The sequence below is a fragment of the Urocitellus parryii genome, chromosome 3 (genome assembly GCF_045843805.1).
Source record: "Urocitellus parryii isolate mUroPar1 chromosome 3, mUroPar1.hap1, whole genome shotgun sequence".
Classification (NCBI taxonomy): domain Eukaryota; kingdom Metazoa; phylum Chordata; class Mammalia; order Rodentia; family Sciuridae; genus Urocitellus; species Urocitellus parryii.
In genome coordinates this window covers 156077853-156093483 of record NC_135533.1, presented here as the reverse complement: position 1 = coordinate 156093483, position 15631 = coordinate 156077853, and the positions used below count along the sequence as shown (strand labels likewise).

The 15631-nt window shown below is 43.6% G+C and overlaps 1 protein-coding gene across 6 annotated transcripts in view; it reads right to left on the bottom strand.

Moving 5' to 3' along the window:
• The window catches only part of Smpd4 (sphingomyelin phosphodiesterase 4), a 28085-nt gene that overhangs the window by 10057 nt on the left and 2397 nt on the right, over nt 1-15631 (bottom strand). For 3 of the 6 annotated variants that reach the window (XM_077796158.1, XM_026401682.2, XM_026401680.2), the window contains exons 2-11: nt 15294-15377; nt 12958-13044; nt 12198-12340; nt 11675-11750; nt 10834-10942; nt 10677-10729; nt 10370-10521; nt 8065-8197; nt 4018-4089; nt 191-277 (exon numbers count right to left, since the gene is read on the bottom strand). In XM_077796158.1, coding sequence (XP_077652284.1) covers nt 191-277; nt 4018-4089; nt 8065-8197; nt 10370-10521; nt 10677-10729; nt 10834-10942; nt 11675-11750; nt 12198-12340; nt 12958-13044; nt 15294-15377 — 996 coding nt within the window. Of the gene's footprint in view, nt 1-190; nt 278-4017; nt 4090-8064; nt 8198-10369; nt 10522-10676; nt 10730-10833; nt 10943-11674; nt 11751-12197; nt 12341-12957; nt 13045-15293; nt 15378-15631 lie in introns of those variants that run through there. The other 3 variants (XM_077796156.1, XM_026401681.2, XM_077796159.1) reach the window with 3 other exon arrangements.

Here is a 15631-nt window from a genome sequence, read left to right as displayed (position 1 = left end):
TGGAGGCCAGGCCTGGCTGAAGGCCAGGCCTGGCCTCCTATCTCATTCACAGACTATCCCTCTGCTGAGTACTAGCCTCTCAATCACATGCAGCAGGCCCCAGCCAGACCTTGCTCTGCCAATGTGCTGACATGCACTGTGTTCCCACTGTGGGGCAAGGGTAAGGGAAGGAAACGAGAGCGGCCAGTACTTGGTAGGCGTGGAGGGCCTGGAGGCTGGGTTGGGCAGGGCTGTGGAGGGCGCTGGAGACACTGAGTCGGTAGTGCAGAACCTCCAGCTGAGAGACAACACAAAGAGAGAAGCCAACAAGAGTCAGGGGGTTGGAAGATGAGGCAGGGTGGGGAAAGGGAGAGACGGGACCAAATAGGACAGGGGAAGGGGGAAGTGGGGAGAGAAAGAACAGTGAGAAGGAGCCCAGAAGGAAGGAGAAACAAACAAACAAACAAAACAAAACAAAACAAAAACATGTCAGTGGCAATCCAACCAATTTTAGCCCCAGCAGCCTTGGGCCAGCAAAGCACCACCCCTCTCAGTGGCCCAGACCAGGGCCTCCCAGCACAGGCAAACCCACAGCCAGGCCCATTTGGACATATTCTTCAGCCTTATAGACTGAGAAACAGGCAGACCCTCAAGATCACTAGGGAGGCTCCTCAATGTTGCTAGAGCTAAAGGCATCTTCAGCTCTGAAGTTAGCCCAACTCTGTCCTTCGAGAAAGAACCTGCTCTCCCACCAACCAAGATACTGCACTACATGTGGTACATGCACACCATAGCCCACCAGAACCCAGGTCCCTCACTAGGACAAACTGTCAGCCACCAAGGCCCAGAAGGCTCAGGAAAGAAAATTTTTGTTGTTGTTATACTGATGATTAAACCCAAGGGCGCTCTACTACCGAACTATATCTCCAGCCTTTTTTATTCTGAGATGGTCTTGCTAAATTGCCCAGAATAATCTCGAACTTTCGATCTTCCTGCCTCAGCCTCCCAAGTGTTGGGATTACAGGTATGCACCACAGCACCAAGCTCAGAAGATTAACTTGAGAAGCCAGTCCCAGGACTCTCTGTCCAGAAAAGTATATATGCTGTTGGCCCTCTGTAGCTGTAGGTTCTGATCCACAGATGTGACTAATCTTTGATGGAAAACATTCAGGGAAAAAAAAAAGTTGCAACTGTATTGATCATGTATAGACTATTTTTTTTGGTCATTATTTCCTAAATAATACAGTATAATAACTATTTATATATTTACATTGAATTAAGCATTATAAGTAATTTAGAAGTAACTTAAGCATATAGGAAAATATGCATAGATTATATTCAAATACTATATCATTTTATATAAGGGACTTAAAGATTTATGGGTTTGGTATCCTCAGGTGGCAATGCTCCTGGAACCAGTCCCCCACAAATATTGAGGAACATGTAATGTACTGGATTTCACTGGTTGTCTTTGAGAAGAAATTTACCAAATTAGTTAGGTAAATGACATGATCAATTCTTATGTGTCTAAAATCCAATCAATGCTCCTTCCAACGAATGTTTCTCTCTCAGAACTGAGAGGACAGGGACAGGTTTCCAGGTACAGAGATAAGCACAGGCTCAGCCCACCATGCCCACTCTCTGCCCTCCACACCCCACATTCTGTAAATTAAAGTCCCAACTGTAAATTAGTCTTAACTGTGGGAAGATAGCTGCTTCTACCTCACTAGGATTCCCTGCCCTCCAAATACACAGGGATCTCAATGGAAGAAGCCCCAAGAATTTGGCTATAGCCACATAGTCCTAGAGGCAGCAGGAACCCTGACGCTGGGACAGCCCAGGAACAAGGGTGACAGCTGAGCTAGCATCCTGTATGGTCCCCAGCCCAGGATCCTCTACCCTACTGACGTGCACCATCACTGCCTGTTGATATACCCTTCATCTAACCCAGCCCAGAGCAGGCCTGGCACAGAAAAGGCCATGCCTCCTGCCAAAGCAGCATGCCTGCCAGGATTCATACAGGAGAGCTCAGAATGCACAAGTCAATGCTGAGAATTGCAGGGCCGGGTGGGAAGCACAGTAGGATGGCAAAGGCCCCTCATAGCTTTCCTCTGAACCAGACCCCAGACTTGGATGCAGCACTCAGGGAGCAATCTGGGAGTAGTTTCCCAATTGAGTCTCTGCCCCTCCCTGTAGAAACACAGGGCAAGTTCCACAGTCACCTACAGAGCCATAGCTGTCACTGTCCCCCAGCCACAGGGCAGTGAACACATGCCCTGAACCCAGCCTGGCCAGATTGGGACTCAGGTGCTGCACTTCTTGCATCTAGAAATCAGAGAGGGGTTGGCAAGGACTTCCATAAGATAGGGACAGCACAGGTCATGATAAACAGTTAAGGGGCCTTGAATGATGGGGACTTCCACAGCTGTCTTCCCCCAGCTCCCATCCACTCAGTCTTCTTGGGTTTTGTTTTCTGCCTTAACAGGAGAAGCCAAAGGGCAGATGCTCTTTGGGCACTGTCCTCTCATTGCCAATCATTCTGGGCAGGTCTCACCCAAGGTCTGGCCAAGAGGAAGCTGGGGACAAAGGGAAGGTGCTTTCCTTCCTAAGCATGGACAACCCACTGACCTTTCTGCATGGCTCATGAAGACACAGGATCTTCATGTGACAGTCCAGAAGGGCCTTTCTGGTTGACCCTTGAAAGTAGGTGTAGCTTCCACTCACTCAGAAGGCAGTATAAGCATAAAGGAAGACAATGCAGCAAAGCATCATGCACAGGACTGAGTGAGCCTCTCAGGGTCCCAGGGGAGAAGTTCAGCTCTGGGAACCAACTTGAGAGAAGCCCAGCTGCCATGCGCTAGCTAGGAACATAAAGCAAGGCTACACTGGAAGCACTGGAAGAAAGGGCATTGCAGGCTGTTTGTGATCAAGGGGCACAGGACAGAGTCTTTAGCCTTTCCACATTCTCCTCCTCCTATGTGATGCCAAGGATGGAGATTTGGGGTGCCGTGTGCTTTGAGAGAGCAGCAGTAGGTACAAATCTCATTCTCCACACAGCAGAGCACTGGGGTTGTAGAACTAGGACTCCGCAGCAGGAGCAGAACCATGATCTTTCCCAAAATCTGAGATAATTTATCACATACCCTTCTCATTTTTAATTTCATCACCCACCCATAGACTCTTAAAAATCTTGATATTTTTAAGAATTCTGTGGAGTTGTCACAAAATCAACATCTGTAGAGCAAACTTATACACAGAAACCATAGCAACAGACGGTACAGTTAATGCTGCCTTGGGTAGGGGCTTGGGTACGTGATTCAAGTTATTTATAGTATGTGAACCTTGCTGTGACTCTAAGTGCCTATGCAGACACTCACTAATATGGGCCCAGTCCAAGGCAGAAATAGCTGGAGGTTTCAGGGACTCTGCCACCTCCATGTCTCAGCAAATGAGTGTGCTGCCCAGGGAAGGAGGGAGAAGAAAAGCCATAGAAAGGGAGGGAGGAGGAGGAGGAGGCAGGCTGGGCCATATGCAGGAGAGCAGCAGGCCCCATCCACTATAAAAATGTTTTGTTGTTGTTGATGCTGTGGAGTAGGTAAATGCAGTGCAAGCAAGCAAAGAAGGTTTGGGTTCACTAGTGGTAGGGGTCTGTGGAGGGCTATTACCTCACCTGAGAGCATGAGAGTATTGCTGATAGCAATGGGGAAACCAGGATGTGACTCCCAGAGGCAACTGCAGCTTCCCCTACCCTCAGAGCAATAGCACCAAAATCTCAGCCATTCCTGCCACAGGGAGAATCCACATAGGGAGACCCCCAGAAGGATAGACCACTAGACCTTAAGGGCTTAGCCCTTGAAGTGCAAGCTGCCCATATAACTGGAGAACAATACTCATTTGTGTTCAACATCTGAGTAAGGGGTAGATGGTGGGCTTCTGTGTCCCACCATCTAGGCTGTGACAACTAACTCAGACTATGGACAAGGAATAGCAGATTGACCAGGGTCAAAGGCAAGAGGTAGACCAACTATGGTAACATACCTTGGCATGAGGAGACTGCATTTTTTGGTACATCTCCAAGGAGTAATGATGAAGCCACATTTCAACAAAAACCTGCAAAAGAGCATGGTCAAAATTGTTTGACAACAGTGCCAAGACCATTCAATGCTGAAAGGAGTCCTTCCAACAAATAGTGCTGGGAAGACAGTTGTCCGCATACAAAAGAATAAAATACCACACATAAAATTAACTCAAAATGGATCAGCAGTCTAAATGTAAGAGCTAAAACCATGAAACTTAGAAGAAAACATAGAGAAAGCTCATGACAATGGATTTGATCAAGACTTTTTCATTATGAGATCAAAAGCACAGGTGAATAGAAGGAAAAAAGACATTGTGATATTACTAAAACCAAAACTTTGGTGATTCAAAAGACACTATCAACAGAGTAAGGCAGTCCACAAAATGGGAGAAAATACTTGCAACCACACATCTGATACAGGGTTAATTTCCAGAAATATACACAAAGTCTCTATGACAAAAAGTTAAAACAACCTGACTGAAAAATGAAAAAACATCTTTCTGGGTGTAATAGTGCATGCCTGTAATCCCAGCAACTCTGGAGGCTAAAGCAGGAGGATCATAAATTCAAGGCCATCCTCAGCCATTTAGTGAGGATTTAAGCAACTTAGCAAGACCCTGTCTCAAAATAAAAAGGGTTGGGAATGTGGTTCAGTGGAAAAACCCTTCAGGGTTCTATCCCCAGCACCAAAAAAAAGTACAAACACCTAAACACCTTGAATAGATTATTTTTCCAGAGAAGATTTATGAATGGCCACTAAGTTGCTCACCATTAACTAATCATTAGAGAAACGCAAATCAAAATGAGATACTACTTCAATATTGACTACAGGGTAGCTATTATCAAAAAATAATTGATCATAAAAATGTGGAGAAAATAGAACTCTATGTACCCCGCTGGTGGAAACATAATAAAATGGTACAGAAACTCTAACAAAACAGTATGGTGATGCCTCAAAAAAAAATTAAACATAAAATTAACATGTGATTCAGCAATTCCATTCCTAGGTATACTGGGTGTACCCTAAAAGATCTAAATACTGGATTTTTTTTTTTTTTTTCTAATGCAGTACTAGTGATTGAACCCAGGGGCTCTCTACCACTGAACTATATGCCCAGTCTTTTTTTTTCTTGGTTGTCCATAGACCTTTATTTTATTTATTTATATGTGGTACTGAGAATTGAACCCAGTGCCTCCCACATGCTCGGCAAGCACTCTATGCTGAACTACAACCCCAGCCCCTGCCCAGTCCTTTTGAGACAGGGTCTTAATAAGTTGCCAAGGTTAGCCTCAAACTTGTGATCCTCTTGCCTCAGCCTCAAGTTGCTAGGATTACAGGCAGAGTACCTGGCTGAAAGCTGGATCTTGAGATATTTGTACCCTTACGTTCATAGTAACATTATTCCCAATAGCTAAAACTGGAACCAACCCAAATGTCTATCAACAGAAAAATGGATAAACAAAAGATGATATGTACATATAATAGATATATCCATATAATAATTCAGCCTTAAAAAGGAGGTTATGCTAAGTAAATACTGTGTAAACTAGATAAATATTCTAAGATATGAAGTACCTAGAGTAGTTAAATTCATAGAAACAGAAAACAGAATAATAATTACTGGGGATTGGAAGGGGAAAATAGATCACTGTTGTTTAATGGGTATTCTTTCAGTTTTTGAAGATAAAAAATGTTTCAGAATTTAGATGCACAACAATGTGAATGTACTTAGTACTACTGAACACTTATAAAAAATAGTTAAGATGATACAATTTATGTTATATTTTAACCACAATTAAAATTTTTCGGGCTGGGGTTGTGGCTCAGCAGTAGAGCGCTCACCTCGCACGTGCGTGCGGGATCCTGGGTTCGATCCTCAGCACCACATAAAAAATAAATAAGTAAAATAAAGGTATTGTGTCCAATTGCAACTAAAAAATAAATATTAAAAAAAAAAACCCAACTTTTCATTAGCTGGGCATGATGGGGCAGGCTTATAATTCCAAGTGACTCAGGAGACTGAGGCAGGAGGATCCAAGATTGAGGCCAGCCTCAATAATTTAGTGAGGCCCTAAGCAACTTAGTGAGACCCTGTCTCAAAATAAAAAATAAAAAAATGGCTGGGGATGTGGCTCAGTGGTAAACCTCTAGGTTTAATTCCCAGTACCAAAAACAACTTGAAACAGAACTCTTCAACTCTGTCCTGAAAGTGTCTGTTCACCTGCCTTCCTCATAGCCAACACAGCACAGAGCCCACATTAGCTTGAACCATCTGGACTACCATGGTCTGCTCTATGAACAACAATATGACAATTCCTATCATTTCTACCTCCTAGGGCTGCTGTGAAAAATAACCTGGGGGCTTCTAAAAGCACAGCACTCCACACACCACTACAAGGTAGGAGACCAAATCCCATCCTATTCATGTTCCAGGCTGTCAATAGCAATACTCGGATAACAAGTCAGCCCCACAATCTAGCATCAGAACCAGATGATTCTCTCTAGGGCCTGGGTGGCCAGCACACAGAAGGGCAGAACCGGGCTGGGGTTGTATCTCAGTGGTGGAGTGCTTGCCTAAAATGTTTGAAACACTGGGTTCATTCTAGCACCACATTAAAATAAAGGTATTGTGTGCATCTACATCTTTAAAAAATTATATATGTATACGTATATGTGTATATAAATAAAAGAAAAAAGGGTAGGACCACTTAGGACGTGAGCAAGCCCAAGCAAGGGCCCCCTCCCATTTGCATCTCCTGACACGAAGGGTAGTGGCTCCCTTCTGACCAAAGTGGAGGCTTTGTAGGGCCCTCATGTTTCAGCATCATAAAAATGCTTCTCTGGCAAGATTTAATACCCACAAGATGGTGTTCAAAAGGAAACATCTTAAAACAACATGGGAGAGGATCAGAGGACCAGGGTGGGATGTATAGCATTCACACAATGATTTCTCTTTTTAAAAAAAAAAAATTATTTTTTAGTTGTAGTTGGACATAATACCTTTATTTAAAGTGGTGCTGAGGATCAAACTAGGGCCTTGCATGTGCTAGGCAAGCACTCTACCACTGAGCCACAACCCCAGCCCGCTTTCTTTCTTCTTTTGTGTGGAAATGTATGACACTAGGGATTGAACCCAGGGTGCTCCACCAGTGAGCTACATATCTAGATCTTTTTTTTTTTTTAAACATTTTATTTATTTATTAGTGTGTATGTTTTACAGGGATTAAACCCTGGGGTGCTCTACCACTGTCCTATATTCTGTGCCCTTTCTGAGATAGAGTCTCACTAAATTGCTCAGGCTGGTGCCAAAGTTGCAATCCTCAGGCTCCTAGTGGTAGGATTACAGGTGTGTGCCACCATGACCAGCAACTGCAATGATTATATCACCAAGAGAAAAACAAAACAAGTCAGAAACAGTGGTGTATACTTATCATCCTAAACTACTTGGGAGGTTGAAGCAAGTTTGAGGGCAGCCTTGGAAACTTAACTAGACCTTGTCTCAAAATAAAATATTAAAAGGACTGGGGATTTAGTTTAGTGGTAGAGCACCCCTAAGTTTTATCCCCAAGCAAAACAAAACTCTTGTAGTTGGAAGGGAACCTGTGATGGAAAACATCATCAATAGCATATTGGTTAGAAAGGTGGATAGATTTCTTTTCACAGGTTTTCTAAATGTCTCAGCAGGAAAATGCCAACATTTAGTACTACCTTCAGGCTCACAAGATGTTTTGAGCATTCTACCCTATATGGTGGAGAGTGGTTGAGCAGTTTGTTTTGAAATGGAAGCAAAGGGGGCTGGGATTATGGCTCAGCGGTGGAGCGCTTGCCTAGCACCAGCAGGACCCAGGTTCAATCCTCAGCACATATTAAAAAAAAGGCATTGTATTGTGTCCACCTAAAAAATATTAAAAAACAAAAAACAAAACAAACAAACCAACAAAACCCCACTATTTTTCTAAAAAAAAGAAATAGAAGCAGAGACAGACCCAGCCTCCTGGGCTCTCACCTGGAGGAGAGTTTCTGACCTCCAGATCTCATGGGAGGCAGGGTCTGCATTCACAGATGTCTGATGAGAGATGTGTCGCTTCAGAAGGCTGGTGTGATGAAGGCCGTAGGAGGCAAAAGGCATGGCTGGTGTCCTGATAGTGATATGAAAATAGGCCTGAGTTAGGGATTATTGCTGTCTAAGCCAGGGGCAATCTGGATATCAAAATCAATGATGTCAGTAACTGAATATAAGGTACTGAACCACATACAACAACCCCCAGGTCCATATTTATATTCTTTTTTTTTTTAATTAATTTTTTGTAGTTGTAGATGGATAGCATACCTTTATTTTATTTGCTTATTTTTATGCGATGCTAAGGATAGAACCCAGTGCCTCACAAATGCTAGGCAAATGTTCTGCCACTGAGCTACAACTCCAGCCTGTGATATTCTTAAATAAATAAATAAGGGAGAAGAGACTCCTTACCATAGAGTGCCCACTTAATAAATGTTGAAGGGATGAAATCAGAAAATCACCATTTGGCAACTGCCCAATTAATACCTGATTTGGGTAAGAATCAACAGTGGATGCTAACATGAGTGATGATTACATACTCTCAATTTATCTTCCCACTAAATCCTCAGTATTAATTTAGGGCAAAGTATGGATTTAACAATAGAAAAATCTGGCTAACACCCTTAACCCAATGACCAAGCTCATATCACCAGTATTAGGGCAAAGGGACACCATGAGTCTCCCAACTGGACACCAGGGAAAAACCAAACATCACAGCTGTTGTGGTTCTGCCCAAAAAGTTCAAGCTGGGCCTAGCCATGAGCGGACAAAAAACAGACAGCTCAAGTGAGGGAGCATCAACACACAAGTGGCCTGTGTATTAAGAGGAGCCATGGTTGGGAAAGACAGAGACTGAGGGACTGTTCCAGACTGAAAAGCACTAGAGAAACCAGTGCAAACATCGAGCAAGCCTGTGTCAGGCTCAGTTAGGTAACAGATGTGAGTTGGGTGGCTGACGGCAAACTCTTAACAGGGTCTGAGGATCAGGTGATGACTGGTAGCAGTACTAGCTACCATGTAACAACAGTATTCCTGCTGTGGACAGAAGTACCATTGTCATGTAGGAGAATGCAACAGCTTTTGGGAAATACAGTTTGGAATATTAAGAGGTCCTGGGGTAGCATATCTATAAGTTGTTCCAACAGTCCAAGGGGGGTGGGAGGAGGGTGTGTGTATGTGTGTGTGTGTGTGTGTGTGTGTGTGTGTGTGTGCACGCGTGCACGTGCTGTAGGAATGAATTTACAGAGAAAGGATTAAAGAGACATTGCAAAGTGTCAACAATTTGAAAATCTGGGTGAAAGGATTGTGGACCATTTTTGTTACTTTTCTGTAAGTCTGAAGTTATTTCCAAATAAAAAATTTAAATAAACCAAGAACAGAATACTTCTTGGAAGCTGCATTCTGCCTTAGAGAGGGTATGACTCCAACCCACCTCCAAATCCTGCTTAACCAGAGTACAGTCAAGGTCACCAGCTACTGTTGTCACCTAGGCAGCTTCTCCTGTCTCCTAAACCTGTCTCTCCACTCTCTGATGGCATCAGTCCACACATGTGAGTTTTGTCTGAAGGCATGGCCTAGTGTGCATATGTCAGCAAATATGAGCTGGGTCAGTATCTGCAACACACAGCCTGTATGCAGCCTTCCAGTGTAGGAGCTGGGCCAGTGAGGTTAAGAAGTAGGAAAGGAACACAGGCAACTGCTACTGGAGAAGGAGGGGCTCCTGTGGAAAGTTGGCCAAGAGGCCCTGAGTTAAGTCTATAATGGCTCCAAGGAGTCATCCAGAGAATGCTCAGGATGACTTAGGCTAAGACTGCTATACATCCCCTGGATGTGCAGTACAGCATTAGGCTCAATCTATATAACCTGGCACAAAAGGTTTTTCATCCCATGGCTTCCCCATGAGGCCAAACAAATTCCCACTATTATTTTTAGTCCACAGGATAACTGTTCACCTTACACTCTGCTTGCCACATCAATGGGGTTTAGATGCTACAACTGGTGAGGGTTGTTATGAGAACATATGCCTGTTCCCATACCAGAAGGTCATAAATAAAGCCACAGACCACCAAAAACTACAACACAAAATGCCCTCCAGTCTGTAGTAGGATGGCTGACATTGGGAAATGAGAGGTAAGAAAAATCAGAGACTCTCAAACAATGGGTGGTACCACTGTCTCTGTAGGCAATGCCACTGACCAGGTCACTTCTTTATAGAAGAGCCAGGCCTTTATGACCAAGGCAGTCTTACCTGGGAGTTGGTGAGGGGCTGGTCCCCCCTGGACTAGAAGAGAGTGGGGGAGGCACACTGCCTTCAGTGGGCAGGAACCACGACAGGTACCTGTCGACCAGGATGAAATAGGCACAGTCTGAAGTACGGACATGGAGGGACACAGGTAGTGGCTAGAAAACCAAACTCATTATTAGTGTAGGCTCTGGGTTCCAAGCTAGCTTCCTCCAAGCACCAACAACTACAGGGATACCCCAGGCCAAGCCCCCACCCTTCACAGTAGGACTTGGTAAAGCAAGAAGGCACTCAAGAGGCATTCCTTCTGTACCTTTTGAGTGATGAGGCTCAAGGCAAAGAAGAATATGTAATACTCAAATGGATCTGATAGCAGTGTCAAGGAGCAAAACAGTATTGGTGGGCCACCCTCCAATGATGTGTGCTGAGCTATTCACAGCCTCCCCACCATTCAGGACACCAAAGGATACTGAGGGCCAGGTTCAGGCCAAGGCCCCCAGTTGGGGGGAACTGGACCTTGTTGTGGTACAGAGGGCTGTCGGGGAGGACACGCTCCTGGATAGATGCCTTCACAGGGCCCTGCAAAGAGAGAAATGTGGGCTCATGGGCAGGCTCCAGCACTGTGCCCTCTAGGTAGTGCTGCCCTTTGGGAAGGCTGCTAAGGAAGAGACCAGCACACAGAACTTGCCTATGTGGATAATGTCCTTCCTGTGGGCAGTGCTTGGACAAAAGAGATTTTGCTTAGAATTTTTCCTTTTATCCTCAAAAAAAGTTATAAACAGCAAGCGTAGCAGCTGGGTGTGTTTTTAAGTCCATTTCCCTTGCTTTTCTTTTTTTCTTAAAATTTACTTTTTAGTTGTAGGTGGGCACACAATATCTTTATTTCATTTTTATGTGGTGCTGAGGATTAAACTCAGTGCCTCATGCATGCTGGGTAAGTACTCTACCACTGAGCCACAACCCTAGACCTCCCTTGCTTCTTAAACCCACATAGGAAGTCATTCCTCAATTTTCCCCTAAAAGACTGGAGGCTCAGAATATCAAAGTAACCAGTCACATGGCTCTGTTGGCTGCTCAGTCAGGAGCACATCAGACAGCATAGTGCCTTCTCCACTGGCAGAGTTTGGAATGATTTTTTTTAAAAGTTGATATTAAAAATTCTAATGTGTGATGCCTCCTGAGCTCTGACCAGACTCTGGAATTCTCCTGCCCACTGTCACCACACCTCTAAGCCTCTGCCCCCTCATGATCATAGCTACTTTCCTGAACACTCTGCCTCAAACACCATTCTCACCACCATGGCTTACTTACAGGGAGGTAGGATACAGGAAAGTCAAACTTATAGTCTTCAGCTTGGAGTTTATAAACCAACTTCATCATTGGGCCACTGAACATTAAAAAAAAAAAAAAAAATCAAACAAAAACAGGACAAATCAACTACAAACTACCTTGCTCTGATTCCCTCACCCCCCTGTACTGGGGATTGAACCCACCAGGGCTTCATGCATGCTAGGCAAATGTTCTACCACTGAGCTACATCCTCGGCCTTTCTAATTTTATTTTTAAGACAGGGTCTCATAAGTTACACAGGCTGATCTTGAACTTGTGCTCCTCTTTCCTCAACCTTTTGATTATTACCATACATGGCTGATTGATTATTTCTTACATTTAAGAAAAAGGGCTGGGGATATAGCTTAGTTGGTAGAGCGCTTGCCTTGCATGCACAAAGCCCTGGGTTCAATCCCCAGCACCACCAAAAAAAAAAAAGAATTATTTGAAAATGGGGTCATTATGAGGAAGCACCCCATCCTTCTCCAGCTACAAACCAACCTACCCAGGGTCTAGAAATTCCATTGCAATGTTGTATTCCACAGGGTTCATACGCCCTTGTAGGCAGCGGAGGTTCCAGCCAATGAGAATGCCATCCAGGCTGCCAAAGATGCTCTCTACTAGCCATGGGAAGATGGTGTGCAGCTCCTGAAACAGTGTACAGTAAGCCTTTAAGCAGGCTGGCCGAGGACCAGTGCCCACTCCCATCCCAGCTTCATGTTGCACCACAACTGCCCACCTCCCTCTAAGGAGGTCACTCCTTGGTAAAGATTCATAAGGCTAGCCCTGCATCCATAAAAACCCTTGTGCTACAGTGAAGAGCAGCTTTGGTTTCTTCTACTGGGGTTACTTACATGCCAAAACAAGCGTCACCACATTATATTTGGGGCAGATAAATAAGTGAACCTGTGATTAAAAACTTTTTAATTAAATATCAGAAATTCTGATCTTAAGAGACATTAAAAAGGAGAATAACATTCTTTCACAATCAGGCCCCTGAAATTTAACCATGATCTATTGTCATCTGATATTAATTGTCCAGGTCAGCTTCTTGGGCTTGACTCTTCAAGGTGTGAATTAAGACATATTTCTAAGGATTTATCTCTCAACTTTGGCACTATTGACATTTTGAACTGGACACCTGCTTGTTGCAGGGGACTGCCCTGTGCACTATAGGATGGCTATAGCACTCTATACCTCTATATACCAGAGATATGTAAGAATCATATGATATGTTGCAAACACAGAGGCTAGCAGATCTGTACCTTTGCTGGAAAATCCTCAATGACTTTCACCAGGTCTTGGCATCTCTGTGCAAAAGGTTTATTTATAGAATCAGCTTTTAGGCTAGCCTAGAAAATAAAGAGGAAAATAAAATAAAATAAAAACATGAAGTATTCACTGCACAGTTTTTGCAAATATTCTGGCTCAAATCAAAACAAAAATCCAAACCAGGGATGGAGTTGTGGTTCAGTGGTAGAACACTTGCCTAGCACGTGTGAAGCTCTGGGTTCAATTCTCAACACCACATATAATGAATGAAATAAATAAAGGTCCATCAAGTTCTAAAAAAATATTACCCCCACTCCAAAAAAAATCCAAACCAAGTATAGTCACGCACTTGTAATCTCAGCTGCTTGGAGGTGACTGAAGCTGGAGGATCACAAGTCAGTCCAAGGTCAGGATGGGCAACTTAGCAAGACCCTATTCCAAAATAAAATCTTTAAAAAGGGTTGGGGGTGTAATTCAGTGGTAGAACACTAGCCTAGAATGTGTGAGGCCCTGGATTGGATCCCCAGTACTGCCCTGCCACCACATGAAAATGAATAAATACATAACAGAAATCTAAGCAATAGTATGAGTTATACAACCACTGGCCTGGTCCCTGACACCTCATGCACATGGTCCTATGTGTATCAGTGGCTCAAATAATGCTATTGGAAGAAAGAAGTTTTAATTCTATACTCCTCTAGATCAGTAATTTTCAGGCTTGCTTCCCAGCATCCTCCTTTAGGCATCTTGTTACCTCAAGAGTGCAGAGTCAAAATGAAACTGACTTCCACTCACCCACAAGCAGAGGTTCCTACCAGGGTCAGCCCACACAGCCAGGAGAGGATTTGTGTTATGTAGGGTACCTCTCACAGTTCTCAAGTACTCACTGAGTTTGTACACATGAATTGGAAAATTCTCACCTCATTAACCACTCATGATTATAGCACTGAGATCATCAGTGAGAATGCCCAATAAAATAACGAGGGTTGCAGCAGAAGCCTTGGCCTTGCTAAATTGTTGAGGCTGACCTTGAACCTGCAAACCTAACCTCCTGCCTCAGTCCATGGGGCTGCTGGGATTACAGGTATATGCTATCAAGCCCAGCTAACCCTCCACTCCCATCCACCAGTATTAGGGATTAAACCAAGGGTGCTTTGCTACCAAGCTATAGTCCCAGCCCTATTTTTTGAGACAGAAGTCTTACTAAGTTACTCTGATCTTGCAATCCTCCTGCTTTAACCTCCTGAGTAGCAGGGACTATAATTATCTACCAGTACACTTGGCTTTTGTTTTTTTTTCTTTGTTTCCTGGCAATATGGGGATTAAACCCAGGTACACTCTACCTTGGAGCGACATCCCCAGCCCTTTTTTTATTTTGAGATAGTCTTACTGAGTTGATACAGTTGGCCTTTAACTTGTGAGCTTTTCCCTAAGACTTTCAAGACACTGGTATTACAGATATATACCACCATGCTCAGTTTCTCTCTTAATATTAAGGAATCTACTGGACTCATTACCTTAAAAAATACGGCAGCCTGAAACTGTAGTCAACACTAACCATGAAAGAAATGAAGAGATCAGCAAACATTCAGGATCAGAACCAAGGAAATCTATCCAAGGTCATGGGATATGGGCAAAGAACCCTAACTATAAAAATAGACCTCTATGCAAATACGTTCATATCAGGAAGAGATGCCAGAATTTTAACAAGAGGGCTTTATACCCAAGGATGTCTAAAGCCAAATTAGGGTGGATTTCACTGGACTGGACTCACTCATGAAGACCTGGGCTGTTCAGGCCATGTATCAGGCCTACTGGCTTTAGTAGGGTGCACCAAGGAAGAATGTCCTTTCAAATAGATGTTTACAAAAAGAATTCTCTGGGAACTGAAATTAGAAATCTTCATCTCTGATATCTGCTTTATAACTAACTTCTCTAGAATCTTGTTTAACACTTAAATGTAGTCCTAACTACCCCCAATATAACAGGGTCTCCCCATTTCTCATTGACAACATTTATGTTTTCTGATGTACATTCTCACTACTCCTCCTCATGCTTTGGGAAGTAGGGGAAATGGCATCTAAATTTGAATGGTAGCATTGTGTAGATAAGAAAGAGTTCAGAGATTGCATAAACTCAAAGTCCTATAATACCAATAAGGAGGAAAAGTCAAGCTTAAGCATTCTAACCCCTAAGTATGGTGTTATTTCCATCATACATCCCTTAAAAACAACCACTGAAGTTCTTCAGATCGGTGGAAAGAACTCCCAAGTCTCTCTGCTATAGAACTATCATTACTCTAATGCTCCCAAATGTACCTGATACTTACTAGTAAGAAGCTGGGCTGCTGCAGGTGAGGGAATGCCATGGTAGCCTCCTGTGGAGAGTCAAAAATGATTGCCTTAGGAAACCACTGTGGAAGAACAAAGACGAAATCTCAGTATTTGCCATACAATAGAATGTTATGCAGTTTTAAGATGCCCAGGAGAACATCTGTGTAACTGAACACATGCTGCCCTGTCAATGTCCATGTTTTATAGAAATGCCATTCTCATACAGTTTGATGGCCAGCTTCAGAGCCACACTTGTGGTAGTGAATCCTTACTAGATGTCAGAACTGGCACTTATATTAGATGCCAGAACTGGTTCTCAGGGCTTTCCATATAT